This window comes from Chiloscyllium punctatum, chromosome 4 (genome assembly GCF_047496795.1).
Source record: "Chiloscyllium punctatum isolate Juve2018m chromosome 4, sChiPun1.3, whole genome shotgun sequence".
Classification (NCBI taxonomy): domain Eukaryota; kingdom Metazoa; phylum Chordata; class Chondrichthyes; order Orectolobiformes; family Hemiscylliidae; genus Chiloscyllium; species Chiloscyllium punctatum.
The window spans coordinates 64,193,126-64,218,879 of NC_092742.1; the positions used below are offsets into that span (position 1 = coordinate 64,193,126).

General features: G+C 38.8%; 1 protein-coding gene across 14 annotated transcripts in view; it reads right to left on the minus strand.

Annotated features, from left to right (window-relative positions):
• The window catches only part of ralgapa1 (Ral GTPase activating protein catalytic subunit alpha 1), a 312,978-nt gene that overhangs the window by 171,139 nt on the left and 116,085 nt on the right, over window positions 1-25,754 (minus strand). For 11 of the 14 annotated variants that reach the window (XM_072568890.1, XM_072568889.1, XM_072568888.1 and 8 more), the window contains 6 exons: window positions 24,540-24,707; window positions 22,208-22,332; window positions 20,159-20,375; window positions 8,250-8,423; window positions 4,042-4,194; window positions 2,407-2,600 (listed from right to left, as the gene is read on the minus strand). In XM_072568890.1, the coding sequence (XP_072424991.1) occupies window positions 2,407-2,600; window positions 4,042-4,194; window positions 8,250-8,423; window positions 20,159-20,375; window positions 22,208-22,332; window positions 24,540-24,707 (1,031 nt within the window). Of the gene's footprint in view, window positions 1-2,406; window positions 2,601-4,041; window positions 4,195-8,249; window positions 8,424-20,158; window positions 20,376-22,207; window positions 22,333-23,123; window positions 24,708-25,754 lie in introns of all 14 variants that reach the window. The other 3 variants (XM_072568885.1, XM_072568887.1, XM_072568892.1) reach the window with 2 other exon arrangements.

Genomic DNA, 25,754 nt, shown 5'->3' on the forward strand with positions numbered 1-25,754 from the left:
GGTGACTTAATTGAGACATATAAGCTAAGCAGAGGGTTAGATAGGGTGGACAGTGACAGCCTTTTTCCTTGGATGGTGATGGCTAGCACAAGAGGACATAGCTTTAAATAGAGTGGTGATAGATATAGGACAGATGTCAGAGGTAGTTTCTTTACCCTAAGGGTAGTAGGGGCGTGGAATACACTGCCTGCAACAGTAGTAGACTTGCCAAATTTAAGGGCATTTAAATGGTCATTGGATAAACATATAGATGAAAATGGAATAGTGTAGGCTATATAGGCTACAGATTAGTTGCACAGGTCGGTGTAACATCAAGGATTGAAGGACCTGTACTGCACTGTAATGTCCTAGAACCTACAGAAGAATTTCAAAACATTGGTCGGAGATATTCCAATGACATTGGCAAACAGAAAAACACACATATTCAGCCTCCAATCTTTTTGTAATTCATTCATGGGAGATGGTATTGATGTCTGAGCCAGCATTTATTGTCCATCCTTAATTGCTCTTGAGAAGGTGGTGGTGATGATCTGCCTTCTTGAACTGCTGCAGTTCAATTACATAATCAAATATGTGCACTATCTGCTGAATAATTTACATTTGAAAACTTAAACAGTTGACTTCATATCCAACACAGCATCATTGGCAGTTACAAAATAATATCACTTCACCTCCACAATCCATGATTCCATGATCCTGGCAACACGTGCATTTAAAGCACAAATACATTTTATTACATTCTAAGACAATAGAGAACCTGTAACAGGTGTTATGTTGGATTGTGATCTCAAATGGTTGCGGCTCCCTGTACTGCACTCTGACAACACTGTGGCTGCAGTAGTAATGACATGTTCAGAGCTAGCCATGATCTTAGCCAAGCTCTTTGAGTACAGCGACGATATAGAACAATGTGGAAAATTGTTGAGCATATCTAGCCCACTGAATGCAGAACAGATCCAAGTAATCACAACCCAACAGTCTATTCTCAATCATCAACAATATGACAGAACGTTCACAATGTTAAGCATTATTTACTCACCAAGAATCTATTCAATAATGTTCAATTCAGGTTTCAACAGGAGTACCTGAATTCAGACCATATTAATGTTTTGGCCCAAACATGGATGAATACACTGAGAGTGACTGCCCCTGACATCAATGAAACATATGACTGTGAGAGACATCTAAAAGTACAAGTAAAATTTCAGTTCATGGGATTGGAGGAAACCTTGCCAGTGGCAGCAGTGATACGTAGCACAAAGCAAGATGTTTGTCATTTTCGAGGCCAACTGCTTCAGTCCCATGGATGTAGCAGCTAGGAGTTTGTCAGCATAGTGTCCTAGGCCCAATCATTTTCAGCTGTTTCATCAATGACCGTTCCTTCATCACCAGGTCAAAAACAGAGAAACTTAATGTTTAGGTGTGTTCAGAACCTTTGCCACTTCTCAGATAATGCAGTCTATGTCTGTGTGTACAACATTTATGGCTTGGGCTGATAAGTAGCAAGATTTTTTCTGCCGCACAAATGCTAGGCAATGAGCATCTTCAACAAGGTATCATCGTTGTATGACATTGAATGGCATTTACATTGCTGAATTCTCCATTAAAATCCTGGGGTCATCTGAGCCCTGAATATACTGTGACTAAAAGAGCATGTAAAAGGCTGGGTATTTTATTGTGAGCTCCCGACTCTCCAAAGCCTTTCCAATTTCTATAAAGGAACAAGTCAGGAATATGATGAAAATACTCTCCACTTTCCTGGATGAGCGCAATTTGAACATCGCTCAAAGGGCTAAAACTTGACATCATGTAGCCTACTTGATTGTACCACATCCACCATTTTAAATATTCCATTCTCCCATCATAAGTGCAACACGGCCAAAATGTGCACCACCTAAAGAATGGACTGCAACAACTTGTTAAAGCTTTATTAATACGTATGCCTCTATGCTCATGAGCATCATCACCTACGGCCAAAAGGGCAGCAGAACCACGGGAGACCCTGACACAGAAAAATATTGCTGTTCTTTCATTGCCAATGGATCAAAATCCCAGAACTCCTTACTTAACAACACTGAAGAGGCAGGTGGGTGGATTATCTTCACCACACAGGCTACAGTAAATAATGGCAGTCGTTCACAATCTCTCCATCAATTGAGTGGACAATAAATGCTTGTCAGTGACACTCACATCCCATTAATGAATGCAACATGTGAATTTCAACAAGATTAAACTTTAAACAGCAAATCAAAAGTTGCTTTCATAAACTGCAAACTATAAATAACAACCACGTACTATCCACTTTCTATTTATTCCGAGAAAAAAGCATCAAAAACACCGATATGGAAAGCTTAGTCCATCATAGCACTGCTAATCTTTGCAAGCAAGCTTAAATTAAGAGCTTACCTTGGCCAAATTCTGCCACAGCTCGCATAAATAGTCAAAAACTTGAGCATGAATTTCAGGATCCTTAATGCAGTTGACATCTCCCAAAATACCAAGCATTCGTCTCCACATAACTGTAGCAACATCTTCATGCCAACCTTTAAGACTTCCTCCTGCCATCACACTGCAATCTTCATTTGGAAATTCACTGTTTTCTGCTCAATGCAACATTTTAAGTTATAGAACAGACAATATACATATATAGTTTAGAAAAATTACATTTAACACGAAAAAGTACAACAAATTAAAATGTAAATACTTTGAAACTATCGCTACATAGAAACAAATGCCATCAATACAACATGAATTATGTAAACAAATAAAAACGATCACATAAGTTTCTTAACTGCCCTCCAGTGCAACTCCCCTGCTTCCTGCACTTCTGCCCTTGAACCCAAACCCCCTCCCCCCACACCCCCCACCCACCCACCCCGTCTAAAAGATAAACCCCTCTGGTCCTCATCTTCCACCACACCAATCTCCGGATACAACACATCGTCCTCTGTCATTTCCACCACCAATAGTCAGACCCCACCAGGGATATATTTCCCTCCCTACACCTATCAACATTTCACAGAGATCATTCCCTCTGCGACTCTCTTGTTAGGTCCACACTCCCCCCCCACTCCAATCAACCCATTCCCCACTCCTGGCACCATCCATTGCAACTGCAAGAGCTGTAAAATCTGTGCCCATATCTCCCCTCAAGTCCCCAAAGGATCCTTCCACACCCAGCAGAGATTTTCCTGCACATCCAAACACCTCACCTATTGTGTCTGTTGCTCTTGATGTGGTCTCCTCTACACTAAGGATACAGGACGCCAACTTGCAGAATGGTTCAGAGAATATCTCCGGGACACACGCACCTAACAACCCCACTGCCCTGTGGGTGACCACTTCAACTCCCCCCACTCGGCTCCGCCGAGGACATGCAAGTCCTGGGCTTTCTACACCGCCAAATCTAAACCACTTGGAGGAAGAACACCTCATCTTCCACTTTGGGACCGTCCAACCACACGGTAGCAATGTCGATTTCACCAGTTCCCTGATCCCCCCCCTCCACCCACCTTATCCTAGATCCAACCCTCCAACTGGGCACTACCCTCTTGAACTGTCCGAGCTGTCCATCTTCCTTTACATCTATCCACTCTGACCTATCACCATCAACCCCCACCCTCATCTACCTATTGCAATCCTAGCTACCTTCCCCGCCCCCAGCACCACATCCCCCCACCCCCACCTTCCGCCGCCCCCCCACCCCACCCCCCCAACTCCCATTTACCTCTCAGCTCTCTTGGGGCACCCCCCCACAATCCTGATGAAGAGCGTATGCTCGCGACCTCGACTCTCCTACCCTTCGGAAACTGCCTGACCTGCTGTGTTTGTCCAGTGTCACACTTTTGACTCTGATCTCCAGCATGTGCAGTGCTCACTTTCTCCTTGCTGGCATGTCTTACCATAAAAACAATTTAGATAAAAGGAAAACATTTCCAATGAAGTGTATCTATGTCATAGTACCATACTGAGGAATCAAGATTAAATGTTTGGAACAAGTCGCATATTTAACTTTAAATGAATTAACTATGTAAGTAATACCCAAGTCATCTGGAGTCTGCAAGACTGAATGATGCAATTTTTCATCCAGAGGTAAATCTTTTTGTTCCATATGATCAGCATTCAAAGTAGACGGAGAAGGTGTCTGAGATCTTGAACATGTGTTTGAATGTGAAGGAGAAGCACTTTCAGAACCTGAAGAATATTAAACGATACAACATAATAACTTGAGAGACCACAACATAAGAAAAAAACTGAAATTGAAAATAATGGATATGAAGTACAAACCAAACTCCTGACTATTTAAAAAGAATGTTAAAACAATATAAGTAAAAACTATACTGGACTATGGTATTGGTATAAAACACTAGTGAAAACAATTGCATAATAGTCTCTACTTCAAAGCTCTCATTTGGTTTCAATGTCAAGATTGTTCACTAATAGAATCTTCAGGCATGGATCGTGCAATTAATTCTATGCTACTTTCAAGCTTTTGGAGCGTAGCCCCTTTGTCAGGTGAAGTGAGAGGAAAACACACAGAACACAGGATTTATGAGTGGAGACATCAAAGGATCATACAAGTGGTGTGAGCGGAATATCGGAAGTAAATTTCTGCATGTGACCAAGGGTGTTAGAAGGTGTGAGTAAAGTGTCAATAGCTGAACAACCACCGAAGGGTGACCTATAATCTGATTAAATGAAACAGAGAGATAATTACAAAAACTTCAAAATAAAGTGGTGCTGGTGACAAACCAAATGACTGGAACAACATGGAAAACAAGCAGAAACAGCTGGAAAAACCCAGCATGTCATAGAGATGTACAGCATGGAAACATACCCTTTGGTCTTACCTGTCCATGCCGACCAGATATCCCAACCCAATCTAGTCCCAACTGCCAGCACCCGGCCCATATCCCTCCAAACCCTTCCTATTCATATACCCATCCAAATGCCTCTTAAATTTTGCAATTGCACCAGCCTTCACCTCATCCTCTGGCAGCTCATTCCATACACATACTACCCGCTGCATGAAAAAGTTGCCCCATTGGTCTCTTTTATATCTTTCCCCTCTCACCTTAAACCTATGCCCTCTAGTCCTGGACTCCCCGACTCCAGGGAAAAGACTTTGCCTATTTATCCTAACCATGCCCCTCATGATTTTGTAAACCTCTATAAGGTCACCCCTCAGCCTCCGACGCTCCAGGGAAAACAGCCCCAGTCTGTTCAGCCTCTCCCTATAGCTTAAATCCTCCAACCCTGGCAACATCCTTGTAAATATTTTCTGAACCCTTGTCTGGTAGCATGTGTGAACAACCACCAAAGGAAGAGTCACTGGACCTGAAATGTTAACTCTAATTTTTCTTCACAATGCTGCGAGACCCGCTGAGCTTCCCCAAGCAACCCTTACCCTTGCTCCTGATTTACAGCTCCTGCAGTTCTTTCAGTTTTTATTTAACGGGAATAACACAACAAGTATAAGAGGGGACAACCAAAGCTATAAGTAAACCAAAATTGTACAAACTGATTTAAGTTAGAGAGATCATAACAAAGCAACAAGGACAGTAAGGAAGATTTTACAGATATAGAAGTGTGGTGGGGTCACATGTAGTGCAACAGGAACCCAAGATCATGGTTGAGGTTGTCTTCATCCGTACGGAACTTGGCTATCAGTTTCTACTTGCTGATTCTGCATTGTTTTGTATCTTGAGGCCGCCTTGGAGGATGTTTACCTGAAAATCAGGAGCTGAATGTTCCTGACCGCTAAAGTGCTCCCTGACTGGGAGGGAACATTCCTGTCTGGCGATTATTGCGTGCTGTGTCCATTCATGCGTTGTCGTAGTGTCTGCAAGGTCTTGCCAATATACCATATCTTGGGGCATCCTTGCCTGCAACATATGCGATAGACAACATTGGCAGAGTCACTTGAGTATCTACCGTGTATGTGGTGGATGGTATTCCGACATGTGATGGTAGTATCTATGTTGATGATCTGACATGTCTTGCAGAAGTTGTCTTGGCACAGTTGGGTGGTGTTGTGGTTGATGTTGTCCTGAAGGCTTGGTAGTTAGCTATGAACAATGGTCTGTTGAAGGCTTGGCAATTGTTTGAAGGCATAGGGATGATCTTGATAAGATGCTCGTTGTTATCATCATCAACAACATGTTGAAGGCTGCAAAGAACGTGGCATAGTCTCTCTGTTCCGGGGCAGTACTGGACAACAAAGGGTACTCTATTAGTCATATCCTGTGTCTGTCCTCTGAGGAGGTTAGTGTAATTTATTTTACTGTAGAACATCGGAAGTGGCGATTGTTGAGTTGAACATCGTATGCCATTCTTATGAGGGCGTCCTTCAAAATCTATAGGTGTCCATCGTGTTCATTCTCATCTGAGTAGATCTGCTGTATGTGCAGGGCTTGTCCATAGGGGGTGGCTTCTTTAATATGATTAGGGTGGAAGCTAGAGAAGTGCAGCATCGTGAGGTTATCTTGGGCTTGCGGTTGAGTGAGATACTGAGGTGTCCATCCATAAAGGAGATCCATGTGTCCAAGAATGAGACATTGAGTCGTCCATGGTAAGTCTGATGGGGGAATGAAACTTGATGATATCACTGTGTAGTCATTATAGGGGTTGCCGGGGGGAGGGGGGCACTCAGCAGGTCTGGTGGCACTTGAAGAAAAACCACAGTTAACATTTCGGGTCCGATGACCCTTCCTCCGGAATTTCCTCACAGATGCTGCCGGACCTGCTGGGCCTTTCCAATGGCTTCTGTTTGTTTTTCATGTTATTCTAGACATTTGGCTTGTCTCCAGTACCACCGTATTTTTAATTTTTTGTAATTATCTCTGTCTCATTTTATCAGAATAAAATTCATCCTTTCAGATGCTATTCAGCAATTGACACTTGACTCACACTGTCTAACACGCTTGGACACCTGCAGAGACAATTTTTTGACACTCTGCTCACTGCATTTGTATGATCCTTTGATCTCTCTGCCCAGATATTCTGTGCTCTGAGCGCTTCCCTCTCACTTCATCTGACGAAGGAGCAATGCTTCGAAAGCTTGTGATTTCAAATCAACCTGTAAGAATATAACCCGGTGTCTGAGATTTCTGACTTTGTCCATCTAAATCCAACAATGGCACCTCCACATCATGGCTACCTTGAGAGCAATAATAGAGGGATTGTTTTAGTAGCATTACATTTCTATATTTATACAGGAAGGTAGATCAGAACCGATAAAAGTCACAGACCAGAAATGTTAGCTCTGCTTCCCTTTCCAGACATATTATTAGACCTGCTGAGTGTTTCCAGTATGTTGTGCTTATAGTGAAATATCGGAATGCACATTCGCAGATAATCTCCCCAGAAGATGGAATGCTCAGCCAGAGCAGAGCTTGATTTAGCAACCCTTTGCCAAAATTTAATACACAGCAAACAAACAAATAATTCAATACTTTGTTTGATTTCTCTTCCACTCAATCATACCAGCAATTCATATCCCAAAACGATTAATAATATTGTATTTATTCAGTCTCCAAATTTTAGTTAATTTTTAAAAAGCTATTTCCAATGTTCATTCACTATAATTGCCACTGTCATAAATTTTCTTGACAAAGCAAATTTTTTTTTCTCCCATTTTAGAGACTTAACTCTTGCCCCCTGGGGGTGTCAGAGCAAGCAAACCCATTTCCCAAGAACTGATTAAGACCAAAACAACTTGTTGGAATAATTTCATCCTAAAGGGTGAAAAAATGTTGGAAGACAACTGGATTGATTATGTAGTTGACTGGAAGTACTGGACCTGCAGTGCTCTGTCATGGAATGTGTTGGCATTTTAGATTTCAATGCCCATTTTCCTTCAGAACAGTTCACTTACCAGCATGATAACATTCCTTTGCATTGCTACACTGGAGTGACAACTTCACCCACATTGCTGTTTCTTTAATAACACTTTGTCAAAGTTCTGGAACTTACTACTTGAAGGCACTGTAAGTGTGTCTACACTACAAACAGTACAGCAGTTTGATAAGGCTACTTATCATCACGCATTCTAAAGCAGTTAGGGATGGACAAGTAACACTGGCCTTGCCATCGATACCCACATCCCAAGAACTGAACGAAAGTTTTTTATTTACAAGTAAAAACTACATTATTTTAAAAACACAAAAGTGTGTCTGGAAAAGGAACAAAACAGGACTGTGGTAAACGTCAACGGCTGATTTTACCTTTTCTCAGCAAGCACAACACACCTGTGATTGTAACTGTGTCAACAGAAGTGGTCTGCAGATTGAGGCTGCTTGTTTCAGAATCAACGTGCATAGCAGTTAAATTCGCCAATTCTTGTTCCGCATCCGTTTGCCGTAGTGGTCCTAGATCTGCTTCAGTGTATACGGTAGAAATGGTTTCACTGCCAAATCTAAAGCCTACACAGAACAAAAACCAATGACCATTATGAATCCCCTTTTGAGCAAAAAAAATGGAAAAATATGACTGCGAAGACTGTGCAAATCATATAATTTTTAAAAATAGCAAAAACTTGCACTTTCTAGGAAAAGATGCAAGATAAAACAAATAAAGGAGAACTCAAAGTATTTGCAAAACTCTGATTTTGCATTGTGAAACCAAAATCATGTGCAGAAATAATCAAAGGAGCTTCAAATAATCAAAGGTTGAATGGTTTATAAAAGTGAGAGGGGAATAGATAAGATGAATAGCAAAGGGCATTTTCTCCATAGTAGGAGAGTTCAAAACTGGATGGAGTAGTTTTAAGGCGAGAGGAGAAAGATTTAAAGGGACCTGAGGAGCAACCTTTTCACAGAGGGCAGCTCATACGTGGAATAAACTGCCAGAGTTAGTGGCAGATGCAGGTACATGAATAGGGAAGATTGAGGGATATGGGCCTAATGGCAGGCAAATGGAACTAGTTTAGTTTGGGAATCCTGGTCAGCATGGACAAGTTGGACTGAAGGTCTGACTCTATAATGTGGTTCAGCCAGTATACAGATGACAATTTGGCCAACCAAATAGCAGTCTCTTAAAAATGCTCGAATTTCAGCTTTTTTTACCCAATTCTTCCCTATCTATTGTTTCCAAGTCACAGTTGATTGGATAAAGGTATCTTTGATTGAGTTGTGAGAAATGAAAATCACATGAAGGTAACTACATGAAGAGTTATCATTGTTCTAGCAAAACGTACATACGCATTTCTGCCTATTATTGAGAACAAAAGCAGATGCATAACTTATAACAGGAAACTAAGTGAAGACTTGGAATAGCAGATTTGAAAATCTGTTTCTTTGAAATTTAATTTTTTTCTGAAAAATTTGTTATAAAAAGCTAATTTAAGTAATACAAATTGCTACACAGTTTATGGTATATGAATTATTTTAATGTATTGAACGAACCATTAGACTTTTAGCATCTGACTAAATGCTGCAGTTGCATCTGGAGAAAATATTTGTCATAAAACGAACTCAGGCTCCATGTTAAGTAATCTTATAGTTATACTCCAGGACTTGAAACATGATGCCAGTTGTTTTTGACCTGAACTTACACAAACAGAAACAAATTAGAAAATACCAAATTTTACAGCCAGGACAAAGTCAGAGCCAGTTCAAAGCCAGATTTTAAAAAAGTGTAAAAGGATCTTGAGGTAGAGATTATTTGAAGGATGGAAGTCAGATGAATTATTTTCTTTCCTATTTAAGCTTTGTTTGAACACAGTAAGGATACCAAAGTAATATCAACTTAGGAGGGAAAATAGGCCCTTGCAGGGTATCCATAACATGATTTCAAACACAAATTGGATAAACATAAACCAGTTAAATACAGACTTGACTTAGCATGATATCTAAACAGCAGATTGGCTTATTCAGCAACATTGCAAGTATCAGTCATAATTTGACAGAACTGTTTTAGAAGTAAAGATACAATTACCTTTAAACTATCCTTGAATTGAGAACACACAGGCCTCTACTTAATTATGCAGTGTTGAGACATTAGTTCTGACTATATAATAATAAACTGACTATCAACACTACCAGTTGTGAATATCTAGTTTATACATTCCAGAAAAGAATTTTAGTTTTAATTTGAATTTTAAGTGCAAAAAAACTGAAAAGCATGGTTAAGAAACAAATAAATAACCACCAATATAAAGGCAAATCAAACAAACCTAGGTTTAATTAAACTGCCTATATTACAAAGTCAGAGTTTGGAGCCCTCTTGTGGTACTGTTCTTACCCTTGAACTAAGCAACCTGGGTTCAAGTTTCACCTCTTCCAGAGGTGTGTAATAACATCTCTGAACAGGTTGATTATGAAAATAGGTTGATTTAAAAAAAAGGTCAGAGACTATAGTTTAAAAAAAACTTGGACAATGACTGATCAATTTGCAAGCTTGTAAAGAAGTTAAAAAGGCCTGGCAAAAGGGTAAAACAAATGCCTTTAGAAGTGGATTTTATTGAAGAAACAAAGAGTTCTGCTGAAGGCAAAGCAATCTGCTCACATTTCTTGAGCTGGGGCGGCACTGGTAAAGTGGTAACATCACTAGATTAGTAATGCAGAAACCCAGCTTAATGTTCTGGGAACATTGGCTCGAATGTTGCCAAAGACAGATGGTGAACTGAAGACTGGAATCAAAGAAATAATCAGTTTAATGACGACTATGCAATTATTGCCAACTGTTGTAAAACCCCGTCTAGTTTGCTAACATTCAAGGATGGAAATCCACCACTCTTGCCTAGTCCTGCCTACACGTGACTCTAGGTTCACAGCAATATGGAGACTCTTAACAGCCCTTTGAAATGGTCTGGCAAGCCACTCAGTTCAAAGGTGAGGCTTACACAAACACAGAAGATGGGAGGAGAACACCATTTGACCCCTCAAGCCTGCTCTAACACTCAGGATGATCATGAGCTCAAAACTGTAAACCCACCCTATAACCCTTAATCCTTTTAGTCACAACAGCTATATCTACCTTCAACTTGAAAACATTCAATGTTTTGGCCTGAACCGCATTCTGTGGAAGTGAATTCCACAGGCTCACCACTCTCTGGGTGAAGAAATTTATCCTTATCTTAGTCCTAGGTTTACCCCTTATCCTTAATACCCCTCGGTTCTGGATGCTCCCACCATCGGTAACATCTTGTTTCATTTACTAGGGTAGTCCTGTTAGAATTTTATAGGTTTCTAAACTCAAGTGAATACAATCCTAACCAACTAAAATCTTGCCTACATGGCAGTTCTGCTATCCCAGGAATCAATTTGGTAAACCTTCGCTGCACTCATTCTATAGCAAGAACATCCTTTCTCAGATATGGAGGCCACACCTGTATCCAACATTCCAGATGTGCAGATAATTGCAGAACACATCCTTGTTCCTGTACTCGAACTCTCTCAATATGAAGGCCAACACACAGTTATCCTTGTTTACTGCCTGCTTCACCTGCGTGCTTACTTACAGCAACTAGTGCACAAGGACACTTTGGTCAGAGAGTCATAGAGATCTACAGCACAAAAACAGACTCTTCAGTTCATCTTGTTCATGCCAACTAGTTATTCTAACCTAATCTAGTCCCATTTTCCAGCATTTGGCCCATATCCCTTCTTATAAAGATGTGGGTGCATTGTACCTTTAAGAGAGAAAAGCTAGCAGAACTATCTGACAGCACCAAGTGTTCTGAATATAATACAATGTAACATGTGGTTCAGCAGCTAGTGTAGCTGATTGCCAGGAGACAAAAAACAAATTTGAATTAGGCCAATCAATTTAAATTATACCTCAAAAAAAAACCCCAAACTCCAATCAAGTTTGGATTTAGTATATTGACAATAATAAAAGCCAATGAGACAATCATTAGGGGTATAAGACTGGAAAAAATTGAACAGTTGAGGGAAATCTGCCAAAGGACCAACAGATGTCAGCTGTGAGTGAGAACTCTCTGTCTAGAGAAGGAATTTTCACACAGAAAAACATCAACACCGACCTGGAGAGCAAATCCACAGAGGCAGATATAAAAAGAAGATTCAACCGCTGGCTGGTTTTGAAATTTAAATTTTTCACTAAACTTTAATCGGGGGTTTTATCAGACTAGTATTATAGAAGGGAAAGTAAAAGATAGATTAGAGGAAGGAGTTGTAAATAGTTGTTAGTCAATTATTCTCTGTCATACTTTAAGAAATAAAGTTGTTAATTTTTACTTTAAATACTTCTTGGCCTCTCGAATCTTCACTTATTACTGCATGGGATAAATCTATTCTGCGTTGCTGGCTTAAATTAAGCAGGAGGGTTTAACCCATGTTGTAACAGTATGGGGGCTCATCACTGTGCTGTGAAGTTTGTGAGGCTTTTGTCTGTTATTTGAACAATTTGGGTGCTGAATTTGTGATTTGAACTGGTTTAGACAGATTTGAATAGATTTGGGGGTATGCAAAATCCCAGCAGATTTAAACACAGGTTAGTGTCCTAGATTGTTAAGTAAAACGTAGGTGAGGCAATTTGTTTAATTTTGGTGATTTGTCGTTGATTAAATTAAAAGTGAGACAAATGGCTCTTAAAATTGCAAAAGATGCTCTGGGGTTTGAAGATGATTCTCAAATTTGCTAAGGAAGTTTAGAAGGAAAGAAAAAAGCCATACTTAAGTTCGATTTGGGTTTAACCAAGGACAAAAGTAAAGCTGAAATTGTAAGGAAGGTACTCACACAATTTGGTGTATCAGAGAAACAGACAAGTGCAGCAGAGGTAGAAAAACTTAAATTACGCTTGAAGAAAATGGAGTTAGAAGATAGAAAAGGAGGAGAGAGAGAGAGAGAGAGTGAAGAAAGAAGGAGACAGAGAAAAGAGAGGGAGAAAGGACAAAAGAGAAGGTTCTTAGACGAGCAAACAGAGAGAGAAGAAAGATAGAAAGAGAGGAGCGAGAAAGAAAGAGAGAATTTGAAAAGTTGCAACTTAGTCAGCAAAGTCAAGTTAATAGGATGGAGATTAAAAGAGAAGGTAGTGATATATATAAACATGTCAAAACTCTGCCACATTTTGATGAGAAAGATGTTGAAGCCTTCTTTATTTCATTTGAAAAATTGTCGAGGCAGATGGAGTGATCTGAGAATTTATGAATAATGCTACTTCAGACTAAATTGACAGGCAGAGCTAGTAAGGTAATTGCTGCAGTGTCAAAAGAGGTCAAACAGGCAATTTTAAGTGTTTATGAATTGGTAGTAGAAGCATATAGACAGCAGTTCAGAAACACAAAGGAGGAACCAGGTCAGAGTTATGTTGAGTTGGAAAAAAATTAAACAGTCATTTTGATGGATGGGTGCATGCTTTGAAAATAGATAAGACCTTTGAGGCTCTACGAGAGATTATTCTGCTGGAGGACTTAAAAAACTCACTTCCAGAGATGGTAGGAATTCACATGGAGTTCAGGAAGTGAGAAGGGCAGCAGAATTGGCAGATGAATACACGTTGGTGCATAAGTTTTCCGCCAGAATTTCAGTCCTGTAGGAGATAGAAGTTGGGAGAAGAGGAGATCCTACGCTACAAAATCAAAAGTAGAAAGCACTGGTAAGAAGTTACCACGGGATAAAAAGAAGCCCAAGAAAGGAGGTGAAAGGCCACAGGGATTTCCACTATGGTAAAGTGGAACATGTAAAGTTACAGTGCCAGTTGGTAAAGAAAGGCACTGTGGAAAAAGATGTGGTAAAAGAAGCTCAGCCAGAGATATTAGTGAAGGTAGTAAAGGAGACCCCAAGAAGAGCCAAGGAGCTGCAGGAGAGTATTCAGCCTAGGCAGGGGCTGGGTATGAAGTTAGTACCTGATCTCTACAAAGAATCCACCTCTGTGGATAAAGTTTAATCAGAAAGAACAGGGGGTAGAAGAACAAGAAATTATAATTTTGAGAGATACAGGATCTAACCAGCCACTGATAGTAAGAGATGAGCAAATATGCACTCTATCTGATCTATTACCCGAGAGTGTGGTAATTTGTGGGATAGATGGACAGAAATTTAGTGTTCCCCTATGTAAGATCAGGTTGGAGTGCCAACACAACACTGGGGAAGTTAAGTGGGAGTGATTGACATGGTGTCAGTTCCAGGAATTCAGTTTGTTCTTGGGAATGAATTAGCAGGATCCAAGGTGGGAATGACACTGCTTGTTGTGGAGAAGTCCAAGGAAGACCTAGAAACTGAGGAGCTAAAACGGAAATAGCCTGGTATTTTCCCAGATTGTGTAGTAACCAGATCCCATTATCATTACTTTTCACTTTGTCCCGTGAGTTTAGAGAAAGATGAAGGAGTTGAGGCTCAGTTAGCAGATACCTGTTGAACATAATGGTGCAGGAAAAACCTGATCAGGTAGAGGGTCAACAGAAGTGTTTACTCTTGAAAGATTAAGAGACTTGCAACAGTAAGATGATAATAGATTATACAAGATATATATGTGGATGCATACTCTGAAAAGGAAGCAGATAATATATTATCTAAAAGATAATATCCTAAGACAGAAATAGAGACCACAGCAGGTTAGTGCAGAGGAGAAATGGGCTGAAGTGCATCAGGTTGCATTGCTGGTAGCATACAGACAGATGGTGTTATGGGTAGCACATGAAGTACCTAGGGGTGGTCACCTAGGGGTACGAAAGACTCAGTAAGGTACAAAAACATTTTTATCAACATCCACCAGAGGAAATACTCCACAATCAAAAAGGAACTATTGAGTTTGGTGATGGCCTTCCAACGTTTTAATGTGTAGGTCATGAACAATGTGTCAGCGACGGTTGTGTACATGGATCACAATCCGCTTACATTCTTAGAACGTTTTAAAAACAAGAATATGAGACTATTTCATTGGAGTCTTATGTTACAGACTTTTAATGTAAAAATCATACATGTTGCAGGTCATAAGAATGTAATCGCAGGTGCGTTATCGTGGATTTAACTGATCATGTTTAGATGAGATTTGTATTTATTTAATGTTTTGTATCTATACAGGTATATGGGAATAAGTTCAGGTGAGCTTATATAAAATTTATCTGTATGTTAAGGTAATGTATTTTTTTAAAAAAAGAAGAAAAAAAGAGCCATCTTTTCATTATGATGGTTCATTTTTTTTTCTTAAGGGGGAGGTGTTATGAAGATGTGAGTGGACTCTACCTTTAAGAAAGTTATTAGCTAGGAGAACTATCTGACAGAACCAAGTGTTCTGAAAAGAAATATAATGTGACATTTGATCAAACAACTTGATTAGCTGGTTGCTTGGAGACAAAAACAGATTCGAATTCGGCCGATCATTTTAAATTATATCCCCAAAAAATACCAATTCCAATCAAGTTTGAAATGAGTATCTTGACAAGCTTAAAAGCCAATGACCCAATCTGGGGGTATAAGATTGGGGAAAATTGAACTGTTGGGAGCAGAACTGCCAAATCAGCATGTGGAGACTGGCCAAAAAAACCTCTCTTAAAAGTACCTTTATGATCAGTAACCTGGAAAGCAGAATCCCCAAGAAGAAAAGAAGACCAGAATAGAAAGGAGAACTGAAAGCTGCCTGATTTTGAGATAAGGAGTCTTATTTTGTAAATCTTAATCTGGGGTTTTATCAGACTAATATTGTTGAAGGGGAAGGTAAAAGGAAGGTTAGAGAAAGGACTTGCAAATAGCTGTTAGTTAATTATTCTCTGTCATACTTTAAGAAATAAAGTTGTTAATTTTTACTTGGCCTTGGCCTCTCGAAGTTACAGATTACTGCACGTTGAGCTGCTGGAAATGGGGGAAGGTAGTAACCAAGTATTTTGCATCAGTGTTTACTGTGGAGAAGGACGTGGAAATACAGAATGTGGGGAAATAGATGGTGACATCGTGAAAAATTTCCACATTACAGAGGTGGTGGTGCTGGATGTCTTAAAACGCTTAAAGGTTGATAAATCCTCAGGACCTGAACAGATACACCCGCGAATTCTATGGGATGCGATTGTTAGGCCCCTTGCTGAGATATTTGTATTATCGATAGTCACGGATGAAGAGCAAGGAAGACTGGAGTTGGCTAAGTGGTAAGGAAAAGCCAGGGAACTACAGACTGGAGAGCCTGACGTTGATGGTGGGCAGGTTGTTGGAGGAAATTCTGAAGGACAGGATTTACATGTATTTGGAAAGAGATAGTCAACTGGTTAGAGATAGTCAACATGGCTTTGTGTGTGGGAAATCATGTCTCATTAACTTGATTGAGTTTTTTGAAGTAGTAATGAAGGGGACTGATGAGGGCAGAACGGTGGACATGATCTATTTGGACGTCAGTAAGGCATTTGACAAGGTTCCTCACGGTAGACTGGTTAGCAAGGTTAGATCTCATGGATTACAGGGAGAACATTTAGATACAGAACTGGCTCGAAGATAGAAAACAGAATGTGGTGTTGGAAAGTTGTCTTTCAGATTGGAGGACTATGACCAGTGGTATGCCACGAGAATAGGTGCTGGGTCCGCTGCTTTTTGTCATTTATATAAACGATTTGAATGTGAACAAAGGAGGTACGGGTACTAAGTTTGCAGATGACACTAAATTGGAGGTGTAGTGAACAGCGAAGAAAGTTACCTTAGAGTACAATAGGATCCTGATCAAATGGGCCAATGGGCTGAGGAGTGGCAGATGGAGTTTAATTTAGATAAATGCGAGGTGCTACACTTTGGAAAGGCAGATCATAGCAGGACTTCTATACCTCACGGTAAGATCCAGGGGAGTGAATAAGGAGACCTTGGAGTACAGGTTCATATTCTTTGAAAGTGGAGACACAGGTAGATAGGATAGTAAAGAAGGTGTTTAGTACATAAGAACTAGAAGTAGGAGTAGGCCATCAGACTCTTTGAGCCTACTCTGCCATTCAATAAGATCATGGCTAATCCTGTCATGGATTTAGCTCCACTTACCCACGCTCTCATTGTATCCCTTAATTCCTTTATTTTTCAAAATAAACCTTAGCATTAAAAGTGTTTACTGAAGTAGCTTCAACTACTTCCCTGGGCAAGGAATTCCATAGATTAACAACCCTCTGGGTGAAGAAGTTCCTTTTCAATTCAGTCCTAAATCTGCTCCTCCGAATTTTGAGGCTATGCCCTCTTGTCCTAGCTTCACCTGCTAGTGGAAACATCCTATATAATCTACTTTATCGATTTCCTTCATAATTTTAAATATTTCTATGAGATCCTCCCTCATTCTTTTGAATGCCAATTAATATATTCCCAAATTACTTAGTCTCTGCTCATAAACCAACCCCCTAAACTCCGGAATCAACCTAGTGAAACTCCTTTGCACCCTCTCCAGTGTCAGCAAATCCTTGCTCAAGAAAGACGACAAAAACTGCACACAGTACTCCAGGTGTGGCCTTAACAGCACCTTGCATTCCTGCAATATTACCTCTCTGCTTTTAATCTCAACCCCTTTAGCAATGAAGGGCAAAATTCCATTTGCCTTCCTAATTACTTGATGTACCTGCAGATCAAACTTCTATGACTCATGCACAAGGCTACACAGGTTCCTCTACATAGCAGCATGCTGCAACGTTTTACCATTCAAGTAGTAATCTTTTTCACTGTTACTTCTATCAAAATGTATGACTTCATATTTATTAACATTGTATTCCATCTGCCAGACCTTTGCCCACTCACTCAGTTTATCCATGTTCCTCTGCAAAGTTTCACAGTCCTCTGTACTTTGCTCTGCCACTCATCTTAGTGTCATCTGCAAACTTTGACATACATGGCCCCCAACTGCAAATCATCTATATAAATTGTAAATAATTGTGGTCTCAACACTGATCCCTGAGGCACATCACTCGTCACTGTTTGCCAGCCAGAATAGCACTCATTTATGCCCACTGTTTGCTACCTATTAGTCAACTAATCCTCCATCCATGCTAATACTATGCCCCAATGCCTATTCTTTCCTTTATTGGTCAGAGTATTGAGTATTGGAGTTGGGAGGTCAAGTTGCAGCTGTACAGGACATTGGTTAGGCCACTTTTGGAATATTGTGGTTAATTCTGATCTCCCTCCTATCTGAAAGATGTTGTGAAACTTGAAAGGGTTCAGAAGAGATTTACAAGTTGCCAGGGTTGGAGGAATTGAGCTATAGGGTGCGGCTGAATAAGCTGTGACTGTTTTCCCTGGAGGGTCGGAGGCTGAGGAGTAATCTTATAGTGGATTATAAAATCATGAGGGGCATGGATAGGATAAATAGACAAGGTCTTTTCCCAAGGTTGGGAAAGTCCAGAGTGAGGGGGCATAGGTTTAGGGCGAGGGGGGAAAATTTAAAAGGGACCGAAGGGGCAACTTTTTCACGCAGAGGGTGGTGCGTGTATGGAATGAGCTGCCATAGGAAGTGGTGGAGGGTGGTACAATTACAACATTTAAAAGGTATCTGGATGGGTATATGAATAGGAAGGGTTCAGAGGGATATGGGCCAAGTGCTGGCAAATGGGACTAGATTAGGTTAGGATAGCTGGTCAGTATGGACGACTTGGACCAAAAGATCTGTTTCCATGCTGTACATCTCTATGACTCTTATCCAAGTCCAAGCACCAACAGCCATAATTAAAAGTGCACAACAGCAGATAGGTCATTTGTCAAAAACATACTGATATGTATCTGATCTAAAGATAACTCTGCAACATACATAAATGCCCAGAAAGTCACTTGGGGCAATTAGCTCTGTTATTAAACAAACGTGACAACACGCATTTCATTCCAAACAAAATGGGCAAAGAAAGCATTGCTAGTTGTTCCCACATCTCAAGCGAAAACTGTGAAATTTAATGAAATAACAAGAAAAAAGTTATGGGAAATAACGATCTCACAAGTCATTGAGACCATAATGAACCAGTCAGAAAAGTAACATGCAATAACATTGGTAAGAAGACCTTAAGAAACCAGACATTAATCATGATGCACCGAAACAATCAGAGAATATGATGCACTGCCTGATGTTCAGGGACTCCAGTGATAATGCAGAGATAGTGGCAAGCAAGAGTTAATAAGCAATAACTTTTATCTATACACCTTATTGCTAAAGGAATATTGACTTTAGCTGACGAAACATATCAAAGGACAGTGCCACAGTGGGCCAGGAGGCATAAGCTAGTGGTTGAAGTGGATTCTTTACAACTATCTTTGCTAAACAAAACACAGAAAATGCTGGAGAAGCTCAGTAGGGTTGGCACCATGTGTAGAGAGAGAAATAGAGTTGACATTTTGATTCTGAACCAAACTGAAGAAATGGTGTATCAGGCTTGAAATATTAATTGTGTTTCCCTCTGCACAGATGCTGCGAGACCTGTTGAGTTTCTCTCTCATTGCATTTTTTCAGATTTTCAGCATTCACAGTCATTTATTTTTATTACTTCTGTTAAGAAACCCATTTTTGTATTAATCTGGTTAACCAAATGAATTCTGTGAATCTCGTAAAGAAAAGCCTCCACCTGGCATGTTAGTAACTAGTTGGAATCTATTATCCCCTTCTGAATATTGATTTGCCCAGCTCACTTGAGAATTATAATTGACTTAAATCTTACATTTCAGTTAATGCAAACTCCAGATCTTCCATCTGCATCATGTCGAGACCTACATGCAGCATTTATTTGCATCAAGATGACATTTCTATTCATTTACTAAGTGCAGATTAACCAATTCAATTAAAATTGTTTGACTCCTATAAAATGTACAGGACACTTCGATGAGCAGCATAATTCTTTCTTGCTTGGCACACAAAGTGAATATCAAATATTGGCAAGCGATGCATCAAGAGAAGATGTATGGTGAAATAGACATTCACCACTTCAACTTTTTGCGAAACATTGTATATCTAAATGGCCTCTTTGAATGAGATGACAGCTCAAAAGTTCAGTAAATATCCCAGATACATGGTACATTGACAGTACATTAAATAGCTGCGTAAGAGAGAAGATTCTCACTACATCAAGGTGGATGGAATTTGGATTCACTTTTAGAAATCAAAGGAGATTCACATCATCATAACTTATATCAATCCAAAGCTGGAGTTATTTACATTGAAATTCATAAATTTATTTCAAAGGTAAAGTAGGTCATGCAGTTTATTAACAAAAACAATACACTTTAAAACTTGAACAGACATCCCACAGTGAGTAAATACTTACCCTCAAATTTTCGTCCATCATATTGGAAAGCATTGAAAGAATCCGAATGGCTGTCAGAACTAATGAGATCACTACTTCCAGCACTGGCCGGGGAAGTCCATTCGGATGGGATGCCTGGGTCATCTACTGGTCTGGTCTGGTTCTGTCGGTTCAACAAATCAGGAAGATCTTTTGGCACTTCCAAACTACCAGGACTACTTCCTCTTCTCAAAACATTCTAATACAAAAAAAATTATGTTTTTTTTACCACTTTCAAATTGATATAGCTGGCATAGCTTAATTATGTTCCAGCTGAGGATGAAAATAAATCTAATAAGATAATTTATTGATTTAATAATCAATTCAGTGATTTTTTAAATGATATTTAAAAAGGAGTGTTATAAATCGAAGTAATTGTTATTAATAGTGTTAACTATTTCAGTTGCAACAATTTTCACCTTCAGACCTGTTGGTCAAGAACTCATTCAATGGCTCCCTGATTTAACTTCAATAACAAGGTAGCACTACAACATAAACTGCCAGATAAATTTGCAAAAGCACTGTTTGGAACTAAATCAAGTTATAACAAAACCAATTCATGTGCATTGATTTGAAATGTGGAACCGCAATAAAATTTTAACTTGGATTTTAAGTGAAGGAATCCATTGGCTTAGTGGGTAAACATTGTAGATCACTGCAATATTAATTGTTAATGTCAGAAAAGTTCAGATTCAGAATCTTTGATCTATATTGAATTATTTATTCTTGGTTATAATTTACAGGTGCTCATTATTCCTTGTGCATGATTTAGGTAGAATTGACAAAATGCTCAAAAATTTATTATATTCTTGGAAGTTGCCCAGAAAAACTAAGCATCTCCAGAACAAAAAAGACAAGACAAAAGATCAACTTATAAAGTTGGAGTATCAATATTGCATTTTAAAAAGAGCTCTACTTGCTATGCTTTAAAATCATTAGCAAGAAATAGAAATAAAAGTACAGGCACAGGAGACTGCTGTACTATTCAGAGAAAGTGAGGACTGCTGATGCTCAAGAGTCAGAGTCGAAACGTGTGGCACTGGAAAAGCACAGCAAATCAGGCAGCATCTGAGGAGAAGGACAGTCAACGTTTTGGACATAAGCCCCTTGGATGTTGCTTGACCTGCTGTGCTTTTTCAGCACCACACTGTTGTATTACTGCCAACTAAACAAGGTGTTATGGTCCACAACAAAATAAGCAACATAGTGGATAAGGCTAACAGATTACACAAATTTTTTAAAAGAAAAAGTAATATTATTTTTGTATCTGAGACTTTGGGTTGGAGAGAATAAATAATTTTCAATCTCTAAAGTTGTCTGAATTTCTTTTTAAGAAATATAAGTATTGTTCTATAAAAATAGAAAATAAGCATAAAAACAAATCAATTTTTGATATGAGTGGATCATTCAAAATCTCAATTTTGTCAATTTGAATCACTTCAAATTACTTTTAATTTCTACCTTCTTTTGCTAACTTTGTTCCCGACCTGTTAAAGGCACTTGATTACTTCTCAACATGCTCTATTTTCTGACAAGACGTCCATTTGGACAGGACACTATTAACTCTTAAAAACTGAAAAACATACAATGTCAAAGTTTGCTGTCCATTTCTTATGTTGCACTAAAACAAATAAATGAATGTCAATTACACACTTAATAACATGAATTGTATTTTCATGTTCTCACTGTTAGCACTTCCATTGAGCACATTCCATGAGTCATTGATTGGAATGATTACATAAGCGGCTCCACCAGAATTTAAAAATACTCTGCGAGTAAAGCTTCTGAAGTTTACTAAAATTTGCTACTTTCACTAACGACTAATTAATATCAATTTTGAGAAAAGCAGTGTATAGCGACTGCTAATTGTTTAGATAATATGATCACGTGAAAAAAAAAATCTGTTGCTGAATCATACTCACTTCTTCATGCATGGAATGCAGAAAAGAGTAATGTAGAAAGTATACATAATAGAAGGAATTGCAACTAGTAGCTATAAAATGCACAAGACAAGAAAGTAAGTGGACTTACCACAGAAGTGCCAGTTCGCAATCGTTCTGCTATAAACTCATCCATAAGATCACTGATGTTGGGATTACTATTGCCAATATCAGTGCTGAAGGGTCGGGGTTTTTGATTAGGGTCTTCCTTGTTGACTGAAAGCAAATAAGCCATTTAAATCACAATAACACAACTTTGTAATCAACAAAGAAACATAATAAATGTACTGATCAAAGCAATAAAAGGAAATTAGCATTGCAAGGGTTACTTGCTCAATCATGCAGTTCCCCAAGATCTGAAGTGTCCTAACCTTACTGTATGCATTAGAAGTAATCTCAAATTAGCATTAGCATACTTTACATTAAAAGATTAGTAGAGGTTAACAATTTTTAATCTTTGATGAAAGAGGAATTTTATTACACAGTCTAAACTGTCAACATATTTTTATTCAATATACAATAAATTATTTTTCTACTACCATACTTTAAAATGTTTTCATTTTAACTGGTTTCATTGTGCAATTTTATTTCCGTGAAAGTCAAAAGGTGAAATACACCTTTACAAACACATGTAACTTCTCAATGTAAGACTCTACGAGGACATTGTACTTGAAAAGTCTGTCCCCTCGTGCTGAAAATGTTTAAAATAATCTAAAAAGGATAAATGCAAATTCATCTTGCTACCATAACCAACTACAAACAATTTCACTGTCAAAGATTAACAACTGAAAACCTGCATACATAAAAGGGAGACATTAGTATAGGTTTGGAGGGTGGGCAGGGGTAAACAAAATATTTGCCAGGACATACCAGCTAATTAAAAATGCATGCAAGACCAATAAAGAAAAAGCAGTGATCATTTCCAAGCTGTTTGATTGCTTAAAGCTTTTCAGTTGCATCAAGCCAAACAGGTGCTCCTTGGTGCGTTGCACACTGTTAGTGCTCACCTGCAACTTTCCTTCCAAAATATCCCAAAACATGACTGTAAAGATCCCTCAGTGGAGCCTCTGCTGGTACTTTTCTCTGCCTCTGTGGGGAAACATTTGCTTTCGACTTTGAAAAAGCGTGTACAACAGTTCTGTAAACACCACCGAGGGAACTCTGTTGCTGTATTGGTTCCTGTAAGCTACATGACCTAAGTGTTCCATGACCAGTTCCCTGACTATCACCTGAACTTCCCTTCAGCACTGGAGTACTTGCAGCAGTAATCAATGTTGACTTCCGATTCTTATATTCATTATGAGAAACTCTAGTGTCAAGAGGTCTATAGACACCAGGTTTCACTGAATCAGTTGGTGCAGAAGAGCCACTGCTGAAACCACCAAGTCTTCGAAGTCTTAACTTCCAATGAGCTTCCTTACTGTCCAACTGACTGTGGAATTGTACAGACTCAGTCGATGGCCTAAAACTAACATGCATATTGTTATTTTTTTTCTTATTTGCTATGCTCAAGTACTGCAGTTCTGGTGTTGCTGCAACAGTGATTTCTTGGTTAGCTGAAGACTTTTGTGCACTTAAAGCTTTAAGTGGGTCAGTAATTGTGGTGCTATGTGGAAACGTATTTGAATACATGCTATATGCTTCAGTTATCCTATTAAGTTGTACAATTGCAGAGGTTTGGCAAGAGGCATCAGCTAGCTGTTTCCTTTTAAATTGCTGATCTGTTGATGCTACCACTTTTCTACCGTCTACCTCAGTTGCCATCTGGCGAATAAGAACTTTTTGCCTCTGTCTGAAATCTGGATTTTCTGATGTCATTTGTGATGAAATTCCCTGTTCAAAGCTTTCAAGTTGCTTGTTATTTTGCTGTTCAATACTAGTCTCTGGCAACTCCTTTTCTTTACCAGAAAATGTAGTAATACTCAAATAATTATCTTCTATATATGGAACAGAACTTTCCAGGTCCTGTACTTTTACCTGTATTTCAGTGTTTCCTCCCAAAATCTTATCTTGACCACTAGTATCGCACATTTTTACTTGCCTTATATAGTCTAGATCGGTCTCATCTACCATTAACTCAACATTTTCATTTAAGGAAATGCCATTTGCATCCTCTCCCGATTTATGTTTGGTGTGTTCCATTTCTTCAGTAGACTCATTAAAATATTTGCGTATGGAAGACAGCAAATCTGCCTCACTATCATCTACTGTGTGTTGACTGCACTCATAATAGGAAGTTATTGTTTCTATATCCCCTACAAGATGACAAAGATGATCATAAATATTATCACCAACTTCCAGAGAATGTTCTGTATTGTGTGCATCTGTGAAATGACTTTCAGTGGACCTAGATAACGAGAACACCTCAGCAGAACTTTGCAAACTTGAAGGAACTGATGAGCTGTCAATGACAGGAACTGCACCTTTAGCTCGTTCAGCTATGAACGGTTCCATTATATCAGACGTGCTGCTGCTTCGTGGCATTGGCTGCTCTTCACGTACAGTGCTAAATACTTCAGAAGTGTTTTCTTCACTCTGAGAATAATGCCTTATTCGAGTAGGCCGGGCCAAAATTTGGGCATCATCAAGATCTTGAAAATAAACCACAATTAATGGTTATAATTTGGAGAAATTGGAATTTCCAGCAAGACATACCATAACCAGCCATCCCTTGCATGTGTACAAATCAGCTCAGGACAAAATATCAAGCTTAACAAATGGAAAGGTGAATGCCACAAATTCTGTACATCAATTCTGACCAAAGACAACCATAATTGCAATAGTTGTAAAATAAAGGTTAAATGCTATCCCACATATCCAATGTCAATTCTTTGAACTACATATTCAGATATTATAATCAACATGCCAGCCTCAGAATTGTTTGGCTAAATGGAAGAGCATTGAATTAACATGCAAGACTTGTTTCATTTGCTTGAAAAAGGGAATTTTCATTATTTACAGGAAACCTTTAAAGGCTTGTGACAAACAAGGAATCATAGAAACATAAAAATCAAACTATTAGACAAATTAATTTAAACTATATTTATTTTCACACTTATTTACAATCTCCCCAACTTGTGATTTCTTAACCCAACTTACTTTTGTTAGTATTACACTCTGCTGATAGGCTTTACTGAGAAATTATTATTTACATTTTAGTAGGAGTGGGAAAAAGGGAAACACACATACATATATCCAATTGTCCATTTTTCCTAATCCTATTAAAATGTTTGCTTCTACTTTTGTTTGAAGTTCTAAAATACCGTGTATGAAGTTTTTTTTTCCCCCACTGATGTTGCTAGAGTTAGTTCTTTATGCTCTTCCTTGTTTTTATTTCAGATTTCTAACATTGGCAACATTTCCTAAAAATCTGATTTTTGCAGTATGCAATCATTCAAGTAAGTAGATGGTTAAGAACATAATACAGTAAAACAGAGGCTGGCTATTTATAGAGGTAACATTTGTGTCAGAAAGCAAACAATATTAATCCTGTAATTTGTTTCCCAATTTCTAGCACAAATCAGCTTCATAACAAATTAAAATTTTTCTATTTTGTACCATTTTACAAGGCCCATTAATTATTACGTAGTTAGAAAAGCCAAGCAAGCAACAAGACGAATGGTAAATAGGCACAGCAA